At 40.7% G+C, this 13836-nt stretch overlaps 1 protein-coding gene across 3 annotated transcripts in view; it reads left to right on the top strand.

Moving 5' to 3' along the window:
• SLC35F3 (solute carrier family 35 member F3) overlaps positions 1 to 13627 on the top strand; it is a 218042-nt gene extending 204415 nt beyond the window's left edge. For all 3 annotated transcript variants that reach the window (XM_067535829.1, XM_067535831.1, XM_067535830.1), the window contains 4 exons: positions 3203 to 3328; positions 6730 to 6922; positions 8608 to 8697; positions 11987 to 13627. In XM_067535829.1, coding sequence (XP_067391930.1) covers positions 3203 to 3328; positions 6730 to 6922; positions 8608 to 8697; positions 11987 to 12231 — 654 coding nt within the window. In that variant the 3' untranslated portion in view covers positions 12232 to 13627. The remainder of the gene's footprint in view (positions 1 to 3202; positions 3329 to 6729; positions 6923 to 8607; positions 8698 to 11986) is intronic.
• Positions 13628 to 13836: the final 209 nt, after the last annotated feature.

Raw genomic sequence — 13836 nt, 5'->3', positions numbered from 1 at the left:
GCCCACGAAAGCTTATGCCTGCAGGAATTTGTTAGGCTTTAAGTGCTACAGGACTCTTGTGATTTTTGCTGTATACAGACTAACATGGCTACCCCTCTGGAACTTTTCAGTATGGAACCAGTGCCTTAGTGGTATTAAAGGGCACTGTACTGCTGAAGGTGCTATCTTTTGAGATATTGAGACATAAATATATCGGATCCTGACCACCTGTATTCATTTAAAACCCCTACGCTTTTTTTCCCCCTCAAGCTTTGGTGTGTTCATCTTGATAGCACTGCCAGTTCTGCCTATGTAGGCCGCGGAATGCAGTATTTTTCCCTTTCTGACTTAAAAAATTGTCTAGAGTTTTAGTGCACTGTTAAACAGGTGCCATTTTTTCGCTTCAGAGCTCGATGCTTTTCAATTGCTGTGAAAGTTATCCTGGTATATTATATAGAGATGGGTGAAAGTCAAAATCCCGTACCTGAGTATCCCCAAAGTGTGGTAAAGTGTGGATCTAGGGCTCACCTTTGCAGCTCAGACCCATCTCAGCATTAACTAGGTTGTAAATCCTTTTGGTATCCTCCAGGATGAAAGAAGTTACGTGAATTTAATATTAGGATCTATCTTTTAACTTTATGCAACGTGAGCTCAATCTTGCATAGTGCTATGATAGACTCAAGCAGCTCAGTCTATTTACCTCAGCAGAGAGAAGGTTAAGGGATGACTTGGATCACAGTTAATAAGTATCTACATGGGGAAAAAACATTCTGACGCACATTTTTAACACGGTAATTAACCATTGGAACAACTTACCAAGGGTTGTGATTATGGTGGAGTCTCAGTCACTGGAAATTTGTAAACCAAGATAGGATGTTTTTCTAAAAGATCTGCTCTAGTTCAAACAGGAATTACTGGGGAAAGATCTATGGCCTGTGCTATGCAGGTCAGACTAGATGATCACAGTGGTCCCTTCTGGCCTTAGAGTCTGTGAATCCTATGAAGTCCTGAGCTCTCTCAACTCCCATTGTAGTCAGCAAGTTGTAGGATCAAACCCCGTATCATTAGCATTTCTAATACTGAAAGTTAATTTTAGCTAAATAAAGGTTCGAGCTCTATATAGAGTAGATACAGTTCTCAAATAAGTGTCAGTCTCTTCTGATTTTGTTCTGTGCTCTGCTCATACTACTCTAACTCACTACAATTGTACAGACATGTATACAAGAGTAACTGTGCAGGTAGTGCATACCCGTGTAGAGAGACAGGTTGCATGCTTGATTACTTGTGCATCTGGATCTTTGCCAGTGCAATTTAGAACCTGTAGCCTGGTCTACACTTACCTGAAAATTTGGCAGCAGTCAAGCTTGCGTAACTCCCATCGACTTCGTAACTCCTCTTCTATACGGTGTCTTCACTGCGCTGCACCAACAGGAAATGTGTTCCCATTGACACAGCACTACGCCCTTGAGGGGAGGTATTATTGCATCAACTTCTGGATCGATTGAGCGGGTCTTCACTGATCGCTCAATCGATCTGGATAGATCAACCTGATGGTGGCGAATTTGCTGCCGACAGTGAAGACATACCCTGAGTTTTAAAATTTGGCCCTAAGTCTGTAAACTGCAGCATTCATCTACCTCCCTCCAGCTGTGGCATGTCAGTTTATTTAGTATTTAAGATTTTAGCTCTTTGTAGTAGCCTAAATTCTGTTATATTCTCTAATGTTGTAGATTTTTGGACTCTGGAAAAGACTGATGGGTTCACCTGACTGAAGGTTGTATAACCTTATTACAGGAATCCCCCTAGCTATGGCTTGAATAGGATGGGTCATTCTAATTCCATCACAAAGATAGCAAAGAATGTGAAGCCTGGATATAAACAGGTGCCTCTCACCAAAGCCACCACTGGCCTTCCTGTTGGCAGTGCCAGCAGAAGCCTGGGATTGAATGGGCCTAGACACTGAACCCTCTCACCTCTAGAAGCGCACACCTCCAAACAGTGTTGAGGAGTGCTGGTGGGACAGTGTGGCAAAAGCCATGAGCCAGGCTGTGCCTATTGTGTAGAGAGAGAAATTTACCCTCAAGGGCAGTCAGTCCAGCATCTTCAATGAGCAACTAAAGTTCCTCAGACAAAAATAGCATTCAGACTTTGATGCTTTGAGGAGTGACGTTACAGCATTTACCTGGCTGATCCACAAAATCTCCCTTTCCTTTCTCAATGGAATATGTATGATATGCTGATCTCTTCCTGGTTTTCTAACCACTCCTTTTTAGAAGATGCAACCAAGATCTTGGAGGAGTGAAACTAATGAAATCTCCAGGATATATAGGGACTCTCCTATTTTTATTGTAACTCCTTTCCATCCCAGTGCTTCAAGTGCTCAGGTTGGCTGAGACACCCTGCTGACTTTCTTCCACAAGGGATCCAGTCTATGAAGCAGGAGACATTTTGCTGTCCCCACTCTACTGTGCCTACTGATCAGTGCTGTCGATAATAAAGACATAGCATATAACCAATTTTCTCAGCTAAGTGCTTCTTCTCCCAAATCAATGTATATGCTACACTCATCGGGTAAAATTTTCAAAAGCACTCAAGTGACTTAGGAGCCCAAGTGCTACTGAAAGTCAATAGAAAGTGTGCTCCTAAGTCATCTAGGCACCTCTGAAAATCCCACTCAAAATGTAAACATTCTTCTGAATCATAAACTCTTAACTCCCCCTTTACATCTGAATAAACTCACTGGTTGACCTGTAAAATACTTGGATGTTCTTTATTTTCCTGGTTTTTTTTAAATAAACCCATTTCCCCTGACATCTCCCCGGGATTGTAATCCATTCCTTCAAGCACTGGGAAATTCAGTCATGTATTATTGTCAAACACGTGCTGCAGGGACCACCTGATGTCAAGACTCAGTGACAGAGCTGAAATTCCCCCTTAAGATTTATCCAGAGACAATGCTCTGAAGAGTAACTCCTTTCTTGCCAGTTGTTCTGAGATCTGACACAGTCTCTTCTCTGTTCTTTGCATACAGTTTCTCAATCAGCTAGTGAGGCTTGCACATTTTCTAACACATTAGCAGACTGTGCTGCTGTTTTTGGTTACTGTTTTCTCATAAGTAAGGATTGAAGTAGATGATGCAAAAATGTTGAACTCTTACAAAATGGCTCTTAAGTCATCAGGGGCTGTTAAATAATACTTCCTTTGTTTGTTTGCTTCCAACCAGATTGTGGCTGCTATACTTGCTATTGCAGGGATAGTCATGATGACCTATGCTGATGGATTCCACAGTCATTCAGTTATTGGAATAGCACTTGTTGTGGGATCTGCCTCAATGTCTGCTCTTTATAAGGTAAATATACACAAAAACCTCTTTGGGCTAAACAAGGCTGACCACCTCATATTATTGAGCTGTTCCCAGCTTATACCAAATGCGGCATTTGCAAATCTTTATGCAGTGCAACAGTGCATGTTCTTTTTGTGGATACCTGTTATAAGCACAAAGACCAGTTTAACACTGGAGAGAAGTATTTATTTATGTTGACATCATCTGTCCCTATTTAAGGAGCAGTAAGTGCCTACTTTTGGGGGGATGGGTGGGAATGACTCCCACTAAAGAATCCCTCTTCTTCAGTGCACTTCAGCAGGTGCTCAACACCTCTGAAAATCAGGCACTTTTAATTTAGGTTCCGAATTTTAGCAATCCAAGTCTGAACATTTTGTTCAAAAGCTTTTTCAAACTCTTGACTTCTTAAGTGCCTGTGTGCCTTCTGACTCAGACCCTGATTCAGCAATGAACATAGCATCCACCTAAACGTAAGCACTGATTTTTAGCAGGAAGAGTCATGTGCTTAAAATTAAGATACAAGTTTATGTATTTTGCTGAATTGGGTCGTCAGTCTAGGAGCAGGGAAAGCTGCACATCAGGTTTCACCTTCTATGAGGCTACTATAAGTTCACCAAAGACTGCAAGAGTCCTCCAGTAAAAAGAGGGAAGTCAAGCCCAGATGCCGTAGCTCTAATGTAAAGAACAATCAGAAGAACATTTTAAAACTACCTAAGCTTTGAATCAGTCTGTCATTAGCCATCAGAAAGGAGGCGTTACCATTCTAATATTACTTTTTGAGGTTGTATTTGCTTTGTTTCCAGGTTATTAATCAGTTTCTCTTTTGTTCAGAACAAGGAGTGTGATGCGATTACTGTCAGAAATTACAGGAGTGGCTGGAAATTAAAATCCATTCCTTCCTAGTCAGTTCAGACAGAACAGAACTGATTTTCTGCCCTGTGTTTTTGTTTATTGATGGTCAAAGTGGCATTTTAAGACGTAAATGTCACATTATGCACATACCAGATTTTCCTATCACCACATAGCAAGAACAGACAGCTGACACTGCCTTGTTGTTCCAGTCCTTTCTTGCAGCCTTTTTCTGAGCCATCTCTATTGTACCGACACATTCACTGTCTGTTCTCTCATTCCTTGTCTTTACTTAGTGAAATAACAGACAGATTGCCCTGAGGGTGTCAAATGAGGAACAACTGGAATTCAGATTAATTAAGGACCTTCTGATCTGTAATGGACTCAGAATAACAAGTATGAAAAGTAGCTGCATTGGCCAGCTCTGGCTGTAGAGATTTTTCTGATGTTTTTGATCACTAACATGGTTTTGTATGTTGTATTAGGATGTTCTCTGCAGAATAAATTCACTAACTAAAGGAGAGATTGATGGCTAATAGAATCTAATGACAGCAGCACGTCTAGCACACTAACCTCTACGCTTTACTTGATACACATTCGTTTGATATAAGACAGAAACTCAAACCATAGTAAAATAGGAACATAGGAATTCCTATCCTAGACCAGAACAGTGGATCAGTTAGTCTATAACCATTCAGGCCCCAATAATTGTCCATATATAGTGCATGCATCAGGGCAAGGCAAAAGCTGCAGTGCACTTTGGCTGATTTGTGCTTTGCTATTCCAGAGCAGGAAATGTCTTTCTGACCCCAGCTCATGATGGGAAACAAGCCAAGGAGCCTCAAACGAGCCTTCTCACTCCCATTCATTATTTTATATCTCTAGCATATCGCCACTGACTCTTCTCAAAGTAAACTGACAGAGGTTCAAAAATCACTCCTCTTTGTACTTTTCATCATTTTCACTGTTGTGCGCTGGGCCTTTTCTGCGTCTGCAGCATCCGCCTGTCTGAGATAAGGTTAGCAAAGCTCGGTGGCCTCTCAGCAGCAAGAGCAACTGTGGCCCTGCTAATGATCAGAACTAGGCCTTTCATTACTCTAGGGATGGTGGGCATGGTTCAGTAACTCGCTGGTAAGGGAAGAGTGGTACAATAGTGACATCATGAGCCAACCATCACTTTCTGTATCTTAAATAGAGCTTTTCTACAAAGCATAAACGTTTCTGACTGATGCAAAACTAGATATGAACTCGTCAGTCATCCTTTTGTTTTATGCACTGTAAAAACTGAATTGAATGACTGAATTTTAGCTACTAGCATTCAGTAGAGGAACTCCTGGGTCAAAGTCAGGTTTGACATACTAATGTAAATCCAGAGCAAACAGTGAAGTCAATGGCATTACTCCAGATTTACATAGGTATAACTGAGAAAATGGAGCCCCTCTGTAGTTACATAGGTAGATTGTTTTAAAAATCAATAATTTGCTCCCCTAAATACCAACAACCTAAATACCTTTTAAAAAATCACCATCACCAGAATGGAAGAGCCAAATGTTTAATTCTTCCATGCCTTCTTTAGTACTTTTAAGATAGTATTCTAAGGGGCATGGGGCTTAAGTAAGTCTGGTCATTAGGATATACGACCTTTCATTGGCAATAGGATTTAGAGAGAGTTCACATACATACTAGGTGAGTGAAGACTGTTGCCAGCTGTCTAGTGGTCTAGGGGAGTGTTTTTCAACTCAGTTCCTAGCAGAAAGAAGAAAATTCACATCATACAAACCACCACCACAATGAAGGTTATTTGGCATTCTGGTTGGCAGGTGATTGGAAGCAGAGACTGGGATTGAAGGGGCACGGCAGCTGAATTGCCATCACATCCCTCAGGGTGACGATTGTAGGGCATGGTTGAGGCACATTCCTAAGGCCAGGCAGTGTATGGGGACGGTATAAAAAGTAGCACTTCTTAGTATAATATCTTGAGAATAAAATATTGCAGCTCTTTTCTCCAGCTCAAGATTACTGTTCTTTGTATTTCATTTATTAGTGCTCCCAAAGGTGTGACCCGCATATATTTTCCCAGGCAGGACATATTAAGATTGAATTAAGGCTGCATGTACGTCAGGCACCGAACATTAAAATCCTTACAAGAATGATATAAAGAGGGGAAAAAAATCAAAACCAAGAAAGAAAGAGTTACGGGTAAGATTACAATCAGGATCAGGGCTTAACTAAGCAACATGCCATCCCGACAAAGTCGGTCATGCAGATTTGATCCTGAATTTTTATTTTTACTAAGAGAACATTACAAAGAAAAACAGGTTTAAGGGAATATTTTGGGAAAGCCACGTTCCCCTCCAGAAACTTCTTGTGTAATTCCTTCCTGTTTTGCAGAATAAAAAGTGCTGAGCATCCTCCACATACATATTTTATATTGCATTAGTGGTAGCAGCAGCAGACACTGTCCTTACATTAGTGTAATGCTGGAGTGAAAAAGGGTCAGCTGACCTGGCATGTTTTTGAGTTAAAGCAAATTCACTGATTTTTTTTTTTTCTTGCAGGTTTTGTTCAAACTTCTCCTGGGCAGCGCTAAATTTGGAGAAGCTGCCTTATTCTTGTCTGTGTTAGGTGTCTTCAATGTCCTTTTCGTCACCTGTATTCCTGTCATTCTGTACTTTACCAAAGTGGAATACTGGAGCTCTTTTGATGTTATTCCTTGGGGGAACCTTTGTGGATTTTCAATTCTCTTATTGAGTAAGTAAATGCTATAAGTTCATAGCACTCTGATGGGAGAGGTTGTCAGAGGCCATGCCCTTACTCCCACCCCACCTCCAGAAGTTTAAATTTTTCTGAAATGGTGTAGATTTTTCTTTTTTTCCAATCCCAAAGATCAGCTTACCTTGAGACATCATCTGGAGGGCCCATTGCACAGATAGATACAAATGCAAGGCCCGATCCTGTGATTGCTGTTGGAACTAGTGCTTACTGCCATGCAGCGTCCCACTGATGGCCATGGAACGCGTACAGTAGTAAGCACTGCACTCAGCAGGAAGGGTTTGCAGGATCGGGTCCATACCGTTTGTCCTAATCCATACTCACAAACTCTCCTTCATGTGTACAAGTGCAAAATGCCCATGTTCTAATGGAATACCCATGTTTGAAGATGTGGGCTGGTCAACGTTTACAAGCTATCCAGAGCTAGGCCGTTCAGCCACAGTCTCACCAACCAGCACTGAAGTCAATGGGGCTCTTCCCACTGACTTGAATGGCAGTTGGATTACTCCCTAAATGCATAGGAACCTCCAAAGACAATCTACTGTATTGCAGTAATGCAGGTGGTTCAGTAGTTGGCACTCTTTGCTTTAGTTAATGTCAGGGCTGTACTGTGCTACTGAAGAATGGTTTTTGGATGAGATGTGAAACAAAAGCCTTGACTACATGGGATCATTAAAGATACTATGCTGCTCTTTGCTAAATTAGAGGTATCTGCCCTGGTGCCGTGGCCAAATTCTTATTTGGATAATTACATTCTGCCAGCTAAAATAGTATTTTCCCCTTTTTATCCTAGATTATAGGGTAGTTCTATGTGCTTTTAAACAGCTGTCATGTTCTACTCCAGAAGTGGCTGCATTTTAGTTATTAAGTGAAGGCAAAGAGTGCAGAATTTGGCCTGCAGCTTGTAAAAGCATTTAGATGTCCTTTGAGCTGAAAAGTGTCATATCAATGTAAATAGTCATTTCTAGAATAGAATTAGAACATACACTGTGGGCCAGACTCATTCCTGGCATATCCTTTCTGATTTAAGAGAAGTTAGACCAGGGATGAAGTAGGTCCACAACAGCTGTTTATTTGTCATAAAAAGTAGTTTTTAATTACTATGTTTTCTATTAAAATGAACCGCTGTTTATCAAACAGGTTGAATATCATCAGGTTGTATAGATTTACAATATGTACAACCATCATCCACAGGCAATTGTTATGCAAAAATGCCTAGAAACAAATGGCTGTTTTGCCCAGGATTTCCTAGATTAAGAAATTAAATTTTAAAATAGGAGGATAGAATGGATAATCATAAGGATTGGGGAGTGTCAGAGGAATGTAATTGTGTTATTGAATACTATTGTGTGATATGGGATGTATTCTAATCTTTATGGCCTCAATCTTGCAATCGGATCCCTGTCAGCAGAGTCCTGTTGAAATCAGTGGGCTCTCCATAGGCTCAAGGGTCTGCCCAGGCAGATCAGATTGCAGGATAGGGACCCTTGTGTACTAGGTAACTTCCACAAATGCTAACATGAGTTACCTGAAGGCTGTGTCTACTGTATATGGAGGGGGAAATGTATAATTAAATCTCCTTGTTCTATAAAATAAGCTAAGCTTGGTTTCACAAGAACTGTGTATCTAAAAATGAAAGGTATTTTTCTTTCTTATTATTTCAGCATTCAATATTCTATTAAACTTTGGAATTGCTGTTACATATCCTACCTTGATATCTCTTGGAATTGTACTGAGCGTACCTGTAAATGCAAGTAAGAATTTTTAAATTCCTTTTTTATTTTACTGTATATACAAAGTCTATTCGTTTTTAGTGCTGTTGATTGTTTAAACATTAACTTATCATTAATTCATTCATAGGTGAATAAAATAATGTTTTGTATCCACACACAGAAAGAACAGAGAACAAATTGGTTAAAACAATGTATATTTGTCTGCAGTACATATTGTAATATTCCAAGACCAATCTGAAATTCTAGTATTGTTCTTTAAACTACAGCTCTTCCAAAAAAGATAGGATACTGAAAAATAAACTTGATTTGAAGTCAGTCATCCTTGTGATTGGATGAAAACTAATAGCTGAAAAAATGTGCTGCTAATTGAGTTCTTCACCAGTTCGAGGGAGTGTGTCTAATGCTAAACCTACTGAGACCAATCATATTACATTTCAAAATGAAATTCTGAGAAATCACTGCGAGGTATATAATAGTAATAGTTCAGCCTTGGGCAAGTAAAATATCATTGGTGTTTAACATCCTCAATCATTGTGGTGAAGATTAGGCAAGTAGATTTTGGCATGGGCTGATAAATTTTTATGACAGTATCACAAATCCTCTCAAGCAGGACTTTCCTTTGGGATAAGGGATAAGTAAGAGCAGCCACAGAAACTGGTGCCTGGCCTGGGAGTTCAAGGGGAGAGCTGGTCAGAAAATGGTATTTTCTGTGAAACATTTCTAAAGAAATGAAAAGTTTTCTGAGATTTCAACAAAGTTAGGGAAAAAAAATCAAAACTTAAAAAATGATTTTTGCCTTCATTCAAAAAAATGGAAAATTGAGACAAAAACCTTTTTTTCCAAAGCAAACTGCAATGTTTGCTTTGGAGAAAAAACAAAAAAGTTTAAACAGAAGAATTTCAACCAGCTCTACTTCTGAGGCTTTGACTCTCCCTGCCAGTAGGGAGAGCAGCACCAGCACATAATGGGAGAAGAACAGTCCAAACTGGGAATCCTCTGTCTGCCTCTGTGCCTCCTTTCTTCTGCAGCAGAATATGTCTCAGCTGATTTCCCCTCCACTGCAAGGCGGGGAAAAGGAAACAGGCAAAGCTAAACACTTTCAACTCCCCCTCCCATGCAAGGAAAAAGGAGACCCAGTCAGTTGCCTCTCCCCTCCTTTCTGGGAAAGAAAGGTGGTTGGGAGCACAAGAGTTGGCCTCCAGCTCCGCCCACTCTGCATACACCCTCTCTAGCTCTCACATATACACTTGTTTAGCTGACCCTGAGCTTGGCTGGGGACATAGGCTCCTTTCAGATGCATTTATTCCCTTGCCCAATCTTCTCTTCCCTATGCCATGTCTCATTACAGGAGGTGATGCAGAATCACTTTTCTGCATGACAGCCGCACTCATGAGGGCATACAGTCAGCATACGTGGTTAGCTCCCCTCTCCTATTATCTACTTTAGCCACAGGCTTGTGTATAGCTTGAGGTAGCTAACCCAGTGCACAGCTGAGCAGGGGAGAAGAGGTGAGGTGTCTATCCAGTGAATGCTCATTACTGCCCTCCCACACAGCAGCAGTGCCCCATGTCCTCTGCAAGAGAACTTTCTACAGCTACACAAGAAGGGACAATAGTAGTTGATCCTAAAAGAAAGCATATCAACCACCACTATACAGCAGGCGCTCTGAAGTGAATTGGAAACGCAATACCTAAAGGAGGCTTTGGAATTTAAAACTTACAAGTAAAAGTAACTTTTAAGGGAAATAAAATTTGAGGCCAAAAATTTTCCAGTAAAGCCATCAGAGAGGAAGATCTGGTTTGCTCCAGTAATGTACTTTAGTCTTGGAATTGCAATAGCTCTTTACTACAGTGTGTTCTGCTGCAAATTGTATTTCATAGTTAAACAATGTGATTTAATGGTTAGCAGAGGGCCTTGTGAGTTAAGAGCCTTGGGTTCTACTCCCAATTCAGCCACTGGCTCATGGCGTGTCCTAGGGCAAGTCACTTGATCTCTGTATGCCACAGCTTTTTCATTTTTCTAATGGGACTAATGATTATCTTTGATTAGTCTTTGTACGCCACTTTGAGATTCTCTGCTGAAAGGTGCTATGTGAAATATTATTACATAGTCAGAGCATCTCTTTGTATGTCAGGATTGCTAAATTTTCTCATACCGGGACTGTACATTCAGCTGGTCCAGTACAGATCTACCCTAGCATTTTTTGTGCTGCCGCCTGTGGGGCTTCCAAGAGGCACTGCAGGGATCAGTACGGAAGTTTGTGGGTCACAGCCAGGCTCCGAGGAAGATGGTTGAAAGTGGCTAAGCAAATCTGCCTCTCTGGAGGAAATGCAGGGAATAGGATCAGGCTCCTACCTCCCCTCCACCCAACCCCAGACACCTGCTAGAGAACATCTTGAGATTCATAACCTAGAAGTAAAAGAACACTATTCGGATACCTTTGCTTGGACCTAATGAACATATTACTTATGCAGTGTCCTTTGCCATTTAATCCACGTGCGAGACTATTTACACCTAAACAATCAAAGTAGAAGCCTAACCTTCTTACTATACTGAATAATCCGGCTAAAAGCACCTCTGTAGCTCACCATGTTTTGAGCTTCTTAGGATAAGTCTGCACTGCAAAGAAGGTGTGTTCTTAACTAGTAGCACTGAAAGCACAGCAAACCAGCTTGAGTTTCACCCCAGGTTCCCCTATAGGCTTAACCCAAGCTGCTAACCAAAGTTAAAAATTGAGTTACTGTGTCTTCACTACTCTTTTAACCTGAGTTAGCCAACAAGGATTAACTAACCTGATTTAAGAACACTATTTATTTGCTTATTTTTACCCTTACTCAGCAGAGCCAGACTAGGGAGGTGGAAGAGATGCACACATGAGCTGCAGTGTCAGGAGTCTTTGTAAAGCAAAGCCTTTCTTGTGCACAGTGGATGGGCAGCAGGACTTGCCATACCTTTAAATAAGCGCCTTCCAGTACTGTCTAGTGTGCAGCATGAGAGGTGCAGTGCTAGACGGCATCTCTTTCCATATTTAAGGCAAATTCTGGCTGCTCTCTGCCCTTGATAATCTGGGCTCACTGAATGTCCAAGTTAAACTAACAGGGAGAGCTCGAGACCTACAAGTCTGTCTTTAACAGGCCTGTTCTCCAGTGTTTCATGTTCAGCAGTCCGCTCATTCTAAGCGAGTGAGACCCCACCTGTATTAAGAGCCTGCCCTTTGCTGCTTCTTTGCAAGCAATGTACTGCAGTTTGTGTGTGATGCTGCCCCAACACCTTGTCCCTGTTAATAATAGCAGTTCAATGTTTCATACAGTTATTGATCACTACACGAGTGAAATTGTCTTCAACAGCGTCCGTGTAATTGCCATTATCATCATTGGCCTGGGCTTCCTGCTATTGCTTCTACCAGAGGAATGGGACGTCTGGCTAATGAAGCTCCTCACCCGCCTCAAAGTACGGAAGAAGGAAGAGATCCCTGAGGGGAATGGAGACATTGGTTCAGGACTACAGAGCAAAAGCAGGAGAACTCGCCCTTCCATGTCATCTTTCGCGCATTAATGTTCTTTTTATTGAAACTCTGTGATTAACATTGTATGTTATGATTTAAAGGTCTTTTCTTGCAAAGAAGCACATATGTCCATATAGTGTACATACCTGTACAGTTTTGATACGATACAGTCTAAGGCATCAAGTTTTGGCATGTCCAATTTGCTTGCACTTTTTTCACATCAGACCTTTCGCTTAGAAATACCACTTTAAAAAAATCAAAACAAGAACCTCTCCCCCTCTTTTTTAAATGAATGTAATGTATAGTCAAATTATCTTTGCTTCTATCATTTTAAAGATCAATTTTCATGGCAGATGTTTTGAACATTAGAAACTGACTGACACATCCCACACTGTGATTTAAAATGAGCAAATGCTGTGCTACATCATGTGTTTATTTTCTACCAGAGCTATACTCTTAATTTTTAAAGTTTTCAGAGAACTAAAAGCAAATCTTTTTGGGAGGGTGGGGATGGAAAGGGAGGGAGATTAGGAAACCACTCCATGAAGATGAGTGCACTTTGTGCCAGAACAAGAGTGAAGTTAAAGTACTAAAAGGCTTGCACTGAAATAATAGAGGAGAAGCATGTGACTGCACTCTGCGTTTAAGATCATGCAAGAGAAATACAGTGCCTTCTACAGAATCCTAGTCTTTATCCATGTAGAACCAGGTCACGCTGCAAGTAACTTTTGTCATTTTACAATGTAGGGGCCATGCTGCTCTCAGAATTGCAACTGAAGTCAGTAAGTGCCCACTGAGAGTCACAGATTTCACCGGGAACTTAGGGGGTTCAGAAACTGCAAGTTCATGCCCTGTGGACTTGATTCACTTCTCACTTGCACAGATTTTACCTCCATGTGGAGTTACGCTTGATTTACACTAGTGTGAGTAAGAGGAAAACTAGGCCGTAGGGCTAGAAACCTTACTTAAAATAAAATTAACAATGAAGCTGACAGCCAGTTCTGGAGAGACAAGGTTCATGATGTACAATATGAGACTAACGAGGTGAATTGCCAGTGGCTTTTACTCCACAGTTTTGTGAGTTTTAAAAAGAACTGTAAGATATTTACATCAAATGTAATGTATCACCTTTTTATGAAACTTGTAAGCACCAGGATGTTTACTTACGCGATTTAGGTTCGCCATTAAATTTCTATCTGTGATAGATCACATGCTATGTAAAAAGGGAAAAAAGTTATAGTTTACTATTTTTGAAGTTTACATTGTTGCATACAAAATTAAAATGTTATTTTCAACTGTTGCCATAAGCTGATGGTACCTGCTGTCACGGAGGCATTCTTCGTGTCAGGTGAGGGTGGTGTTCACTTTGGAACTTTTTAGCAAATGAATTTCAGAGTCCATTATCTGTTTGGCAAAACGAATTAATAAAAGGTTTTTAAAAAATCAGTCAATGACTTCTTCCCCTCTGTGCCTCCAAACTTATATTAATTTCAGTCTTTCTGTTTGAAATATTTTATCAAAAGTGATGAAAACGAAGGGAAAAGCAATACAAAAATATGGCCCCAGTACTGCAAAGGAATCTAAATACACAGAATTTTACCTCCCCATGCAGCGTCTCTCTGACCTGGGATACAAAACTTCATGCTTGAGCCTCC

Source organism: Emydura macquarii, unplaced genomic scaffold (genome assembly GCF_026122565.2).
Source record: "Emydura macquarii macquarii isolate MOO-44397 ecotype Brisbane River unplaced genomic scaffold, CSIRO-AGI_Emac_v2 contig_3517, whole genome shotgun sequence".
NCBI lineage: Eukaryota > Metazoa > Chordata > Testudines > Chelidae > Emydura > Emydura macquarii.
Note: the sequence above shows the minus strand (reverse complement) of the source record. Positions and strands in the feature narration are given on the sequence as shown.